Below are 16,785 nucleotides of genomic sequence, written 5' to 3' on the forward strand. Positions count from 1 at the left end.
TTCAATTCATCAATATTATGCTCAGTTAAATTGACTGATGACAGATAGGTAGATAGATAGATAGACAGACAGATATTCAGTTCTAGATATGAACATATTCAAAATGTCATCAGACTTCAAATACATTGCCAGCCTGAAAGAATCTTTTGAATCCTTCATTTAAAGTCTTTGCTTTTCATGGGGGTAATTGAGGCGGGTAGTCACAATAAACTTGTAGGAGAAAGAAGGAAGATTTTGGAGTAAAAAATGTAGTTCAAAAGAGAGAAATCTGATATATTTTAAAGCAATGTTTATATTATGTATTTGTTAATTTTATTCTATTTCCCTGCAGGTTTAAATGTGTATTTGGCTACTTGGCTACTGATTAGAGAACACAAAATGAATAACTCAACAAACTCCTCTAACAATGGCCTGGCTCTGACCAGTCCTTATAAGACATTTGAAGTGGTTTTTATTGTCCTTGTGGCTGGGTCCCTCAGTTTGGTGACCATTATTGGGAACATCCTGGTCATGGTCTCCATTAAAGTCAACCGCCACCTCCAGACCGTCAACAATTACTTTTTGTTCAGCTTGGCCTGTGCTGACCTCATCATTGGTGTTTTCTCCATGAACTTGTACACCCTTTACACTGTGATTGGCTACTGGCCTTTGGGTCCTGTGGTGTGTGACCTTTGGCTAGCCCTGGACTACGTGGTCAGCAATGCCTCAGTAATGAATCTGCTCATCATCAGCTTTGACAGATACTTCTGTGTCACAAAACCACTCACCTATCCCGTCAAGCGGACCACAAAAATGGCAGGTATGATGATTGCAGCTGCCTGGGTTCTCTCCTTTATCCTCTGGGCTCCGGCCATTCTCTTCTGGCAGTTCATTGTAGGGGTGAGAACTGTGGAGGATGGGGAATGCTACATTCAGTTTTTTTCCAATGCTGCTGTCACCTTTGGCACTGCCATTGCAGCTTTCTATTTGCCTGTGATCATCATGACTGTGTTATACTGGCACATATCCCGAGCCAGTAAGAGCAGGATAAAGAAGGACAAAAAGGAGCCTGTGGCCAACCAAGATCCAGTTTCTCCAAGTCTGGTACAAGGAAGGATAGTGAAGCCAAACAACAACAACATGCCTGGCAGTGATGATGGCCTGGAGCACAACAAAATCCAGAACGGCAAAGCTCCCAGAGATGCTGTGACTGAAAACTGTGTCCAGGGGGAGGAAAAGGAGAGCTCCAATGATTCCACCTCAGTCAGTGCTGTCGCCTCTAATATGAGAGATGATGAAATAACCCAGGATGAAAACACAGTTTCCACTTCCCTGGGCCATTCCAAAGATGAGAACTCAAAGCAAACATGCATCAAAATTGTCACCAAGACCCAAAAAGGTGACTCATATACCCCAACTAATACCACCGTGGAGCTAGTTGGTTCTTCAGGTCAGAATGGAAATGAAAAACAGAACATTGTTGCTCGCAAGATTGTAAAGATGACCAAGCAGCCCGCAAAAAAGAAGCCTCCTCCTTCCCGGGAAAAGAAAGTGACCAGGACGATCTTGGCCATTCTGTTGGCTTTCATCATCACTTGGGCCCCATACAATGTCATGGTGCTCATTAACACCTTCTGTGCACCCTGCATCCCCAACACAGTGTGGACAATTGGTTATTGGCTCTGTTACATCAACAGCACTATCAACCCTGCCTGCTATGCACTTTGTAATGCCACCTTCAAGAAGACCTTTAAACACCTTCTCATGTGTCATTATAAGAACATAGGCGCCACAAGGTAAAACATCTTTGTAAAGAAAGAAGGTAGTCAAGGGGAGCTTGGCGAGAAGAAACAGAATAAAAGAGCTCCTAGTTTTCAAATCTCTGCCATTGCACTTTATAGTCTTATCATGGAACGTGCAATTAAGGAGCCCAGCAGTGACACTCTTATGGTGCCTATGCTCCAGTTTGAAACTTGCACCTTATAAACCCTGTCAGTTTAGGAGCAAGGAGACCATTAAGGAGACATGTTGGAACTGTGGATTTAAGAAATGATCTATGCTTTCTCATACTCTCTTGAAGAAGGGCTTCTGAATCTATAATTTTATCTCTGCACAAAAAGAATAATAACCTCACTCCTTTTTTTCATTTTTTTGTTCCCAAGTGTCCATATGAGGATGAAATGCCACAGTTACAAACTAACCTGGAGAGTTAAACATAAAGCCATTATACAATGGCGAAGTGAACAAAGAATATCAAAAAAGGATGTAGAAATGGCCTCCGGAGTGTTTAACATATATTATTCTCTTGTTATGGTTTTATGTGGAGAATTGCAACATAATAAATGCTTATCTTTTTTTACCTTTCCCTTTCCCACCATCAAAAGAGAGCAAACAAACAAAAACAAACAAAAAACTTAATTAGATTACATCATTATTTTTCTCATATGGCATTGGTCTTTATACTTCCCTGTTTTACATTGTGTAAGGGCAAAATCTGCAGGACTTTCACTAAATACAGAGACAGCCATGAAAAAGGGTATTTCACCCCTGCCCACTGTGTCTTTTGCATTCTTTGGGGGTATAAAACCCTATGAGGATTTAGTTCACTTATGATTCTTCATGTGAAATATTTTCACCAATCTGGTTTTCTACTAAACTAGCCTCTTATTTTAATAGAATAGCCTACTTAATATATAAACATGCTTGAGAAACCAAAGTCATTTTTTAAATTGAGGTTTCATCAAATTGAACAATGGTCATTCTTGTTGGAGAAAGTTTACTGAGGGCAGGTGAATTTTGAGATAAGAAAATAGAAGGTTGAAAGGGCATCCTGTTTCAACCTGATCTGCCTAACCTACGTATGACATGCTAACTTGTAACCATGAACTCCTGGCCTTTGTCAGCAGGAAGATGCTGCTTTATTCGTCTGGAATCTAAAACAGGATTAACTTATTCACGTGGCACCAATGACTTTTAGGTCAGTCCCAAGAGAATAAGACCTTCTCTTCAATGCTTGCTAAAGGATGATATTCAACTTACAGATAAGTGAGGTTATAACCATCCTATGACCTATGGAGGGAAAAAAAAATAGAGTAATTAAAAAACATATACTGAAACCACCTTTTTTTTCCCTCAAATCGTCAGTTCTCCCTAAAATTTTTTAACTTCAAAATTCTGTCAATAGAAGTAGTAATCTTTATGGCAGAAATGTTATGGATACCTAAACAGGCCAAGTGAGCTCAGAAAAATCTGAAAGAATGTAAGTGGCTGCACTTGTGCCACTTCTCACCATTTTTTTAAATTCTAGACCATAGAAAAGTCATATCAGAAACGATTGCCCAATGGCGGCTTTATATAAATCTTGTCTATGTAAGACTTTTTATTGGTACCCCAAATAAATATACAATTATATTGACTCACACTTAGTTATTTTTACCCCTCAACTTTTTTTTCTTACTATATTTGCTATAGTCTTCCAATCAGATTTTCTAAAGATGGCCCAATCAATAGAAATCAAATTTATAAAACCCTTTTCAAATTTCACATTTTGCATTTTAGATTTATGGGCTTTATGATAACTTGACCAGTAATATCCATGTGAGTTGCATGATGAATTTGTCAGTATTAGACTTTAGCACTTCAATTAATTTTGTGTGACTTGCCTCACTGATGGCATCTCAAAAATCTTGAGAGCTGAAAAAAAAGCACAAGGCAAATAACAACAAAAAAGAACAATTAGTAAGAAGCAAATTGCCAATAATTTTTGTACATAACTTATCCTTTATAAAAATAACTTCTTTTTCAACAACTTCAGTCATTCCTCCCCAACTAAATCTTCTATTTATAAACATACAGTATCAGTTCATGCAGATATCTTTATTCTACCTTAATGTAAACTTTTATATTTAAAATCCATATTTATTTTTATTTTGTTTCTTCAAGTCAACGTATCGCTTTAGGTGGGATGAACTCTTTGGATTCAAGGATTGAGGATTCAGGATTTGGGTCCTTTTTTGCCTTCTCTAGCAATCCAACTCATCGTGAATCAAACTGCCTCTTACTCTCCATTGCCATTACATCCTTTCCTTTCTTCCTTCTATTCTTGATCTTCACCGTATCTACCACAACCTTACTGAAAGAGAAACAATCAAAAATTAAAGAAAGGAATTGAATATAGACTGACACATCATGGAAGCTTTGTAAACCGGAATCAGAAAAATGGAAAGAATACTGAAAATAGTAGATGATTGGAAAGATATGGAGACTGCATCCAAAGGCTTGCATTAACTATTGCTGGATTTGTCTATTTCAGTGGCTCCCAACTAGGGACCATTTTTCCTCCCAGGGGACATTTAACAATGTGTGGAGACATTGTTGGTTGTCACAACTTGAGGGAGGGCTATTGGCATCTAGTGAATAGGGGCAGGGATGCTGCTAAACAGCTTACAATGCACAGGAAAGACCCCACAACTAAGAATTTTTTGGCTCAAAATGTCAGCAGTGCCAAAGTTGAGAAACCCTGGCCTATTTTAAGGGATTCGAGAGCTTGCTTTATATAAGTGGGAAAATAATCCTGTATCACTCTTAGAATATCAATGCAAATTGTTCATCTCTTTGAAAAAGGTAATGTTCACCAATCATGTATCAGACACACTGTCATCCATTGAGTCTGGTGTATTTGTAATTCACAGACTGGGAACACAGGACACATCTACATATCCAAAATCACCAGATCATGCACATAACACATTGTTTCCAACATCTTAATGTCCACTTAGATTGCCACAGTGTCCAGTCAATTGAAGTTGAAGTAGTTGGCTATTAAAATGGTTGCAGTTGATATGTTCATTTTCTATTGGAGCTGCTATTTTTCCTGTCAAAAACCTTAACAGCCTCTTTCAGAAACAATATGATGCATCTCCTTTATCTTCACTGGAAAGGTAAATATCTGTCAAGAACTCTTCTTTCCTCATAGCAATAATGTAAATATCCCAGAGCGGTCTTATAAGAAGAGGAATTTAAGAATGTGAAAAAGCTAGTTCATTTCTTGAAAAAAGAAATGATTGCCTTTTTACCAGTTCATCATTAATTTAATGTCAGCTCCCAAGTGGTAGGACAAAGTCATCAGTATAATAAGCCACATAGGATAAGCTTTCTGGTTTGAATGTCAAAGCTGAAGGTCCCACATACTCCTGCTCTTTGTCCATGCACCACTTTTTTGACCCTAAACATCTGACATTGGGAGAGACGGGAGTTCAAAACGATGGCAACGTATACTTAGAAATGCAATCTACTTTTATTTTCTCCTACTTAGTTCACTGGTCGTTGCCTTTTCCCCAGTTTGATAGTATCCCTTTCAACAATCACAGCACTGGCGTTGCAAATAGATTAGGGAAGCACCCAAAGCTGGATGAATTGTGCAAAATGTATGTTCAGCATGTATATATAATACCATGCCTCTTAAATATGCTTCTCTTAAAAGGGTGCACGCTACAGCATGAACTGTGTGCATATTTGATGTATCTTCCTGGAATATGCTGTATGCTTAATATACATATTCTATAAATAGAGTAATAAAATGTATAATAGAAATACATATTTCTGTATGCAAATAAATATATTATACACAAAGTCTGAGTATGTAATATGGTATATGTTGCTTCAGAGTAACAAAAGTAGATTTTATACACCCAATTTTGAAAGAAAGTAGTATTTGCTTTTGAAGGAAGACATTAAAGAACAGCCAAAACCCTACCCATATTACTATTACACTGTTTCATAATCTTTGGAAACATAGCACTTATTTTAAATATCTCTTGGAGGAATATACTAATAAATCTTTGGTGTCACCCCGCGTGACAACAATGCTTTTTGCCTCTGGGTTCCTGACAGTCCTCTAACTAGAATCTTCCTGGCTGTTTCTGTTCCAACAGCTGTGTTGATCTCACGTCTGATTGCCTGATGAGATTGCAACCGATTCATTGACATACAGCTTCGCTCTCCTCCAAACTAACTGAGTTTTGTGAAATAAAAAATAATCATACTGGGAGGAAGGGATGACCTTCAGAATGTTTTACACTTTGAAAAACAAGGAGAAATTGTACAACCACTGCATGTTACAAACCACTCTTTTCAGTTTGCAGTCAGTACAGCATCCCATACGTTAAAGGCCAAAAATGTTTAGTGTAGTATGATATTGAAAGTTTCTCCAAGAAATTATAAAATATATGGTTTGTTTCTAAGTGTCCTACATTTTCTCTATAGCAATTATCATCCTTTCCTTGTTGTCCACTCAACTACCCACATTCCTCAGAACATTTTCTTTGGTCCATTAGCACAAGTCCTTATTCAGCAAACATTGTCATGATGTTAGCTGATAGTGGGCATGCAGTCCCAAGAGATGCTTGCATTTTAATAGAAAAAGCATAAACACTGAACATTTGAAAGATTCCTATTGGAATCTTTATATTAATCTAACGATAATCTTTAGATAATCTTTAGATACCAATGCATGAAATGGGAGAGACTCTTTTCAGTTAACTCTAGTTTTCTTTGAATTTTATGACGTTCTTGGAAGGCTACCCACTTCCGAAATTTTCCCTTTTATGCCACAGTCCACCCTTGTGAATTACTGTTACTTATGTAAACCAAAATCATTTCTAGAAAAAAAAAAGAAAAAATTGCATTTTCTGTCAATTCTCATTAGTTTATTATTGTTCCAGTGAAACGTTCTCAATTCATTTTTTAGAATTTGAATTGAATACTGTATTGATGAATTGTCAAATGCTATTCCTGACTAGGTGGTTGGAAATACTGAGAGGAGAAAAACACCTTGCCATCATAATGGAAGAAGTTTCCACTTTATAATATATGTCAGTCTTTTTCATCCAAAAATGGAGGAAGCACAATGTGGTAAGTTGTGGAATATAGATAGATATTTATTAAGTAGTGACATTCTAGAATATCTATCCTTTGGCTTCTTAAACACACACACACACAGTGAGTCATGGGAAACTGTGAAGAAAAAAAAGGCACTCATCTTCTGTACTTGCATTTACCCAGCAGCTCATCTGAATCCTTAAACTATACATTTACTGAAAATGTGGATGTGTTTGAAAGTAATATTGAAGGATTTTTTTAAATGAGTATTGTTTTCAAGTTATTATTATAAGATAAGGGATGGTGTTAGTGAATATCTCATCCACTTTTTTTTTTTTTCTTGGCCACACCCTGCAGCATGCAGGATCTTAGTTCCCTGACCAGGTATCAAACCCGTGCCCCCTGCATTGGAAGCTTGGACCACCAGGGAAGTCTGGTGTTAGTGAATAAATTGTATCTGTGTCCAGAAAGAATTACAATGGATTGCAGAGGTGGATAATTTAAATCTGCATAATTGTTGGACTATTTGTATATAAAAATGTTATAATTCACTTTATCCTTAATTATCTTCAACAAAGTAAGTCTTACTCTCCTTACTGCCCTTGTATGTAGGGTGGGTACTTAACATTTGTGACAGTATGAGTATCTTTACTAGGGCCATATTATATTATGCCTTACGTCAGCAGTTCTCAAAAACTTGAGCCCACAATAGAATCACCTGCAAGTTGTTGGGCCCTATTAGTAGGTCTGAGGTGTGATCTGAGAATCTGTGTTTCAAATAAATTCCCAAGTGATCCTGATGTGGACCACACTTTTAGAACAACTGATTTTTTTTTAACATCTTTATTGGAGTATAATTGCTTTACAGTGGTGTGTTAGTTTCTGCTTTATAACAAAGTGAATCAGCTATACATATACATATATCCCCCTATCTCCTCCCTCTTGAGTGTCCCTCCCATCCTCCCTATCCCATCCCTCTAGGTGGTCACAAAGCACTGAGCTGATCTCCCTGTGCCATGCAGCTGCTTCCCACTAGCTATCCATTTTGCATTTGGTAGTGTATATATAAATCCATGCCACTCTTCCGCTTCGTCCCAGCTTACCCTTCCCCCTCCCTGTGTCCTCAAGTCCATTCTCTACGTCTGCATCTTTATTCCTGTCCTGCCCCTAGGTTCTTCAGAACCTTTTTTTTAGAGTCCATATATATGTGTTAGCATACGGTATTTGTTTTCTCTTTCTTACTTACTTCACTCTGTATGACAGACTATAGGTTTATCCACCTCACTACAAATAACTCAGTTTCATTTCTTTTTATGGCTGAGTAATATTCTATTGTATATATGTACCACATCTTCTTTATCCATTCATCTGTCGATGGACATTTAGGTTGCTTCCATGTCCTGGCTACTGTAAATAGTGCTGCAATGAACATTGTGGTACATGACTTTTTTTGAATTATGGTTTTCTCAGTGTATATGCCCAGTAGTGGGATTGCTGGGTCGTATGGTAGTTCTATTTTTAGTTTTTTAAGGAACCTCCATACTGTTCTCCATAGAACAACTGATTTTTATAGTCTAATGAAAACTTTTACCAAAGCATTATGATAATTAACAAGGCATCTATTATTTATAAAAAATTTACATTTAAAATGCTATCCACAGGAAAGTTTTTCTTAGACATAAAGTCTATTGTTTACTTATAAATAGGGTCTTCATATTTTCTATCTCTTGGGAAACTTTGAGTGCCATGATCTTAACGTCAGAGTTTAAAAACAACCATATTGATACATTTACATAAAGATAAATTAGCATATTAAAATTTAAAGATAAACACAGCAGATGCTTGAATTCTATGATATCTCCAATAAAAGCTACTTTAGACATACGCTTTACATGATGTCCATCATATGTTTTTGCACAGATCATGTATGCAAACACATTCTCCTCATATGGGTATTCAGAGTAAATCATTCCATTATTTCATCATTTAGAATTAATGGTAATTAATTGGCAATTTAGAAGTAATTCTTCAACCTCTTCTTAATACACATATGCAATCACACATACTCAGGCATATAAACACACATGCACACTGATACACAGGTACACATACAAATACACACATGCATACAAACACACAAGATTCACCATGTATATCTTGACAGTGCCCAGAGGCATAACCTTTCTACTACTTCCAAAAACATGTGGAACTCTGCTAGAGAAGGTATTGAACCCTCAGGTCAGCCAAATGATATTGAAGAAAAAATTCATCTGTCTCCTCTGTGCTATGGCCAGTAAACTGCAGAATTTTCTCATAGCCTTTAGGATCATATAAGTCTTAGCTTTGTGTCTGCCACCAATACATCCCAGTCATCTGATAGCCGTCTCTTCAGTGCATGCCAGTGATTACATGGGATTGTGATGAGAAAAGATGCCTGAAATACATTATAACACCTAGAAGACACATCTGCAAATACATATCATCATGATGGGTGCCACCAAACAGTCTACACTGTACAATATGATGCTTTTAATACGAATGTGGCTATCTAGAGAGCTGAATACAAGAAAAAAGTGATAATTTCTCAGCACATTCCTTCCAAAAAGCCCTCTCAGACATTCTTTTTAGGTTTATATCTCTTTATACCTCTGAATGGTATAAAAACTTAGGAGTGACATTTACTTCAAATATGCAACAGATGGTCAAATAGTCAAAATGTCTGGTATCCTGAAAAACAAGACTGGAATGCAAATCTCATCTTACAGAAAAAGTAAAATTATTAACCAGATTATTTTCACTTTTCTTGGGATTCTCACTATTCTGTTTATGAATAAAGGAGTACAGAAGGTCATTTAAAGACCAGATATTAAATGGCTGAATAAAAACATTTTACTTTTTCTCAACCCTACACAGAAGCAATAATCTAAAAAATTTTTTACTTAAGCAGAAAAAAATAACCATAAGGAATAAAATTAAGAATGAACCAGGAGCAATAAAAATAAGAAATCCCAGTGAGGGAAAAAAAATCTTACCCCTAAGCTCTCTCAAAGGAATAACAATACCTATTCAATAGAAATTCTTTTCTTTTTCCAAGTTCTTTGTATTTTTTTTGTATGTGTACTTCCTTCATCTCTTTTTAATATTTTTGGTAAAGTCTCTACTAACATTGCTTTAAAAGTAATTTTTATAAATGTTTTGAGAGGCAAAACAAAAATTACTGTTTCCCTGGAGCTCATTTTTGATTTTTGCTGTGGTTGACATTGCTAATCCAGAAAGCAAAAAAAGAATTTTTGAAAAACTGCTGATAATGACACATATGCTTTAAATATCAAAACAAAACAACATAGCAAAAATATGGACGAAGGGCAAAAGCTTAGCTGTAAATGAAATAAATGCTGTGTAGAGGATGGTTTCCATTTATAATGTTTTCTGAACAACATAGCATCGATTCCCTCTGTGGTCTTGTGGGCCCTCCCTGTTCACGAGGTGGTGGACACCGGCCTTCAGTCACCCTGTGAAGAGGTCTGGACATACTGATGTGCTGTTTTAAACCAGCTGTTTTAAGCGAGGCCCTGTGGGGACATGAGCGGGCAAGACCATCAGCTGGGAATTTGTCATGATTAAGTATTGGACCTAAATCTGGAAGACAAAGCCTGACAAGCCTTTTGTTGAAGACGGTGTGTGAGAAGCTCTGCATGATCACAAACTTGGGAGGACAAAGGAAGAACAAAATTATTGGACATTTCAGACATGATGAAAAAGGGAGCTGAAGTTTATGTTCAGTGTGCACATGTCTATGAGGAATCCAATTTTAACAAATAGTCTTCCATGGCCATGTACAGGTTAGTTTATGTAACAGGCAAACTAGGATTATAAGGTTACATTAGCTTTAATGATTCCTGAAAACCTGTCATGACAAAGGAACCTGGTATCTTTCTTGTCTCCACTGTTTTGCTTTTTTATTTAAGAGTGAGAAATATAACATTCATTAGAAAGAAATACACACATGGTGTAAAGTCTTAGTCTTTTAAAAAATTTTAAAATACAGTTATTTAAATGTATGTGAATTCCAAATCCCATAGTAAGATTGTTTAATAAAGGCAATCAATGCACACACTAAAATAGCTGAAGACTGTATATTCTTAAAGAAAACATATGTTTTAGTCTATAAATTAAGTATAATTTTGATAGGGTTTTAGCCATATATATATATATAGTATATACTATATATATATTGCATTGCTATAAATTACATATATTTATATAGGTCTGTATAATCATGTATATATTACACATTTTATTTATAAAAGGAAAAGAGATGGTAGTAGGAATTTAATGGAAAGTGATTCACAAATACAAGGAGTGAGGCATGAAGCAATGGAAAATATTCAACATACTGAAGGAGTGTTGGCTTAAGTGTCGATGAGGCATGTGTACAAAGACATTTCAATTTCCAAATTCAGTGCTGAGGAAACAGTGGTGCCAAATCCCAGAAATACTTAGAAAATGATAACAATTACATGCTATGTCCTTGGATGTGTTTTGGCCAAGCTGTATTCTTAAATGGAGCATTATACCAGTCAGAAAACTCAACAATAAAATATTTTTCTCAAATGATTCATCATGTTTAGAATACACTTGTGAACATTTTGGAAGTCAGATTCTAGGTCCTCCTTGGTATTCTTTAAGAAAGTATACCAACTAGGGCAAATTCCTCACTTGATAAAGTGCTAATTTCAATACAAATTAGTGTGAGGTCTATCTAGCTCTACCCTCAAAAATTTTCATTTCACTTTCTCTACCACATGAAAACTGCTCCAGAGCACTTTTTCTATCCACTGCTTTCCATTTCTCAAATATCTAAAATATTGCATAGAGGGGCTCCAGGTGTGCTCAGGTTTCTAGAAATACTTGGTGGGCCAAGTATGTAGGGAAGCTTTCCTCTCTTTTGCGCTTTCCCCAAATGATTGACTTTGAGACATTGACCTGGAATTCCTTTCCTCTTTCCAAATAAGGAGGAGCAAGTCAAATCCCACTCAAACTACTGCAGAGTGTTGTCAAGTATATATAAGAAGTACCGCAGTGAATGGGCTTAGAGATGACTGTGTCCTTGCCAAAGAGGTGTTGCTGACTCTAGCCCCAGGAGAGGATCCATTCAGACATTTTCCTACTCAAGTTTTTGATAAACTTAGATTCTTCATTTCTCAGGGTTGGTCAGAATGTCTTCTGCCACCTATTCTCACCTCCATCTAGAAACAGGAATTCTCTATAGCCTCCCTGATGGTCATTAAGTATTAGCTTCAGCTTTCCCAGCAATGGGCAGTTCAAGTTCCTCAAATACGTACTTGGCTCTCTCTTATCTCATTATTCTCTCCAAACACAGTCTCATCCATAACTCCAGCTTTTATTATCCCCTTAAATGTGATAAGACATAAATATTATCTCCATCCCGTTCGTTTCCAGTGAACACCAAACTTGCATATCCTATTGTCTATCTACTTCAGAACCCCTCTTGGATGTCTCAAACTTACCTCAAACTCACCAGATCCAAACTTGCATTCACGAGTTCACCCACAGAAGTAGCCCTGTTGTGCTGTTTCTTAACCCATCATCTACTTAGTGCACAAAAATGGAAACCAAGCCATCATTCTTGATTTTCACCCAAGCATGCTTCAAATCCTCCCAATTTTACCTTGTAAATATCAAATCTATCAAATTATCCATAAGTTTCTCCCATTTCCATTAATGCTACTACATAGTGCAAGCGGCCTAACTGACCCTGCCACGTCAACTCTGACACAATCCCATGTGCCTTGTACCCTGCAGCCAGAGTGATCTGTTCAGAAGGCAAATCTGAACTCCCCTGCTTAAAACCTGTTAGCGACTTCTTTGGACAATGTCCAGATTCCTTATCCAAGCCCTTCATGGGCTGAGCCCCTTCCTCCTCTCCATCCTGACCTTTCACCACATTCCCACATAATTTCATTGCTCTTGCCACATTGCACATGTCACAATTACCCTCATCATGCCCTCTTCTGCCACAGGACCTTTGCACATGCACTTGGTATGACTTTCTGAAAAGCTCTCCTCACCCTTCATTACCTAGTTAACTCATAATAATCCTTTAAATCTCAAATCAGGTATGACATTTTCAGGAATGTCTCCCCTGATTTTCTAACTCCATCAAATCCTTCCACAGCATTTTTCACAATTACAATATTATTTATGTTTGTAGAATATGTGAATAAATTTTTGTCTCTGCCTGGAGACTTTACAATACAAAGACCATGTTTGCATTTGTCTACTTGAGACAGTGCCTGATACATGGTCACTGTTCTCTCTGTCTCTCCACTCACTAGTTATTTGACCTTGAGAAAGGCATTTAATTTCTTCACATATAAAGATTATCCATATTTATATGTATGCAGTAATGCAATAAATTACATATATTTATATAATCAATATTTTGAGGATTAGAGGTAACTATGTAGAGTTTGAAAAGTTCCTAGCAGAGTGCCCAAAAAAGAGGAACATTCAATAAATCTATATATTTATAACACTTATTAAACTGGAAATCTGTAATAGAGACTAAAGATTTGAGGACTTTTCAGACTGTACTTTGCAGAGCACTAAGCATCTCATCAACCCACAGGTGCTTTTCTAAAACAAGTGACACCTCTGGACCCTCAGGATCACTTCTTCAGAACAGAGAATTAACTTTGAAACACCCAGAATGCAATTATTATTTCCTTCTGGATATGGTCAAGTTCTTTAATTTAGTTTTTTGCTTGAATAATCATACATATCACAGTAATACAATTATTGGTATCTTACACAGATATAACTCATTTTATATGCCAGGTATTTTATTACTTAGATCTGGCCATAATCAAATGAGAAGTTATTATACCCATTTTATAGATAGGGAATTGGAGGCTCTGTGAGACCATGTAATTGCCCAAGGTCACAGCCGGTATGTGGTACAACCAGGACTCAAATCCTACAAATGGTTTATCACAAGCTGGAAGCACATAGAAGCCACTTGACCTGTTTTCCTGGGTCAAGACCTGGTTTACATCAGCTGGCATGATGTAATTAATTATGCCTCTTGTACCTCCACCCTCAAAAGTGCTGGTTTGGATAATATGTTATATGGTCATCCTTTATTTTGGTGAAGTGGAGGAACACGAGGGCAGCTGTTGGAGAATGGCTTCTGGTCCTGATGATACCATTTCCTAGCTGTACTACCTCAGGAAATCTCATTGGTTTAGTCAAAATATTACATTATTCTAAGCACTTTAAAGATTAAACAAATTACCATCAGAAATATTTCACAGAAGATTAGAACTGACGCTAGGGGTTGAAAGTTGATATCTGTGGTCTATGATGCTTTAAGCAACTGCCGAGAGCTCATGTGATTTGAGGATTTGAGATTGATCTGTGTGTGTCTGGGGTTAGAGTGGGCACACCACTAGGTAAGTGTTCCAGAGAATTCATGCTATGTAGAGTCTTACTTTGTGTATTAAGTTGAAAGATACATTTAGGAAATTAAATAGACTGCCCCTCAGAGAGAGTAAATTCATAGAGTAAATTCATCTATCTTTTCTGCCTAAAAATATGATACAGGCAAAAATCTAAATCTCAAAAATTATCAAGAAAAGCATGAGTGTTTCAACTAAACCAACTAAAGAGGATGAAGAATGAATATAAACTTGTTTTACACTATAAACAAGGAAAAGAAAAGCAATGCACCATCTCTTATTTTAACCAAGATGTGATTTCCATATCCTAGTTGTACTTAGCAGTAAAAGATAAGCACTTTATGACCAAACTGCATATTGTGGCAGAGTAAATCTGTTTTCAGGAATCTTGTATTTCATTACAAAAAATCAAAAATGTAGATAAATTCTACAGGACAGAAAAAAGAAAAAATTATAATATTCCTACATTGGTATCCCTTTATTCCCTTCCAGGGAAGATATATGTGTGTGTGTATATATATATATATATATATATATATAACACACACACACACATATATATATATATTTCTGTGTTGACACCCCACTAGTGTTGTGGTGTTGTATGACAGTAGTGCAGCTCTTAGGAGTTTGAAGCTTTTGATAAAAGCAGAACAGCTTTTTTTTCACCTTAAACCTTCCCAAGTTTTTTACAGTTATTGACATTTTTAGAACTTTTGATAAGATTGTCAGATACTCTGACATTAGTCTTCAAACAGAACAGTTCCTGCTAACCTCAAACAAAACAGTGAAACCATCATTAGTGAAACAAACACCCCTTCATAAAATGTCTAGTGACTTTTTCAGTGAACTGTATTTTACCCCAAACTACTCCTTATACCTAACTCTTAGCAGTAGTCATTATTATCCCCCTTTTCAAATGAAGAATATGTGACTTATGAAGTTAAATGATTTGGCCTACACCAATGTGATCACCTGTAAATAAGGAAACAGACTGCTCTTTCACATTTAAAAGAGCACACTCAGGCAGTAGGAAATTAATAGACAATAGATCAATTTCGTTTGTGCTTACAGTAGAGGATATTGTATTCCCCTTCCCTAATAAGTTCAAGTTTGTAAGGAAAGTCTTTTAAGGGGTACTCTCAGGTATGAATCAAGAATTTCAGAATATTTTTTTTACTTTATTTATTTATTTTAGCTATACATTTTTTAAACATTTTTTATTGGAGTATAATTGCTTTACAATGGTGCATTAGTTTCTGCTGTATAACAAAGTGAATCAGCTATATGTATACATATATCCCCATATCCCTTCCCTCTTGCGTCTCCCTCCCACCCTCCCTATCCCACCCCTCTAGGTGGTCACAAAGCACTGAGCTGATCTCCCCATGCGATGCAGCTGCTTCCCACTAGCTATCTGTTTTACATTTGGTAGTGTATATATGTCAATGCTACTCTCTCAGTTCGTCCCAGCTTATCCTTCCCCCTCCTCATGTCCTCAAGTCCAGAGAATTTCAGAATATTGTCACAAGATAAGCAAATGCTACTTGAGGTCTTGTCAGTGCAGACCAGTCCCCAAATGGTGTTGGTAGGGCCAACTATAGATTCCAATGATTAAATTTTAAAATTTATTTCAAAATAATGTACGCATTAAGTGACTAATATATTTGCTTTTCAAGGTAGTTCAAGAACGACCAAGATCTGTTATGTATTTTCCTAGCTAGAACCCAACTTGCTAAAATTAAAATCTCTCCTTTAAAAAATTTTTTTTAAATTTTTTTGGTGAGGAGAAGAGGATGAAAAAAATCATTGCCATCTTTAGAAATATTCGGGATAAATTCTTATGAAGCTCCTTGAGGTTTTCAAGTTAAATTATTGAATATGAAAACTGAGACTTTAGTTTTTTATTTCCCTTATTCATTCCCAAGAGTTCTAATCATATTTCTTACACCAATTGCCTCAAGAGTTGGAAATAATTTTTCAATTCAAAGTAGTTATACCTGCAAAGAAAAGTCAGACTGAAGAGACAGATTGGAGCTAAGAACTGTGGCAAACTATCCAGGGTCTTGCACTACTCTTTGTTGGATTTCCTAAACACTGTCGTCACCTTTGTACATAGTACCCTTATTAACCTTTCCTCAAAGCAGCTATTTTTAATGGACCATCTGTTACCTACTGCATCCCTAAGTGATAAACAAGGGATATTCATTACAGCAGAAGCAGAGTGAATGTCTTTAATTTCCATGGAATCCTTTAAAAAGTAATTTAAGACTCCAGTTCAAAAGGATGGATTCAAATGGATTCAAAAGATGGAATATCAGGACAGGGACTAGGAATAAGAGAACCATTTGGCATCCAATTTTTTAGAACTATGGTCTAGTTTAATGGGCTGGCCAAACAAGTCAGGAGTCAAATATTATTTATTCTTCCATCTGTTCATAAAATC

General features: G+C 36.4%; 1 protein-coding gene and 1 long non-coding RNA gene across 3 annotated transcripts in view; both read left to right on the top strand.

Moving 5' to 3' along the window:
• The window catches only part of CHRM2 (cholinergic receptor muscarinic 2), a 417,083-nt gene extending 403,724 nt beyond the window's left edge, over positions 1 to 13,359 (top strand). For both annotated transcript variants that reach the window (XM_082398096.1, XM_082398097.1), the window contains one exon: positions 332 to 13,359. In XM_082398096.1, coding sequence (XP_082254222.1) covers positions 379 to 1,779 — 1,401 coding nt within the window. In that variant the 5' untranslated portion in view covers positions 332 to 378 and the 3' untranslated portion in view covers positions 1,780 to 13,359. The remainder of the gene's footprint in view (positions 1 to 331) is intronic.
• The window catches only part of LOC309631585, a 481,022-nt gene that overhangs the window by 51,238 nt on the left and 412,999 nt on the right, over positions 1 to 16,785 (top strand). The window lies entirely within an intron of this gene.

The sequence above is a fragment of the Balaenoptera borealis genome (genome assembly GCF_965194805.1).
Source record: "Balaenoptera borealis genome assembly, chromosome: 7".
NCBI classification, from domain to species: Eukaryota; Metazoa; Chordata; class Mammalia; order Artiodactyla; family Balaenopteridae; genus Balaenoptera; species Balaenoptera borealis.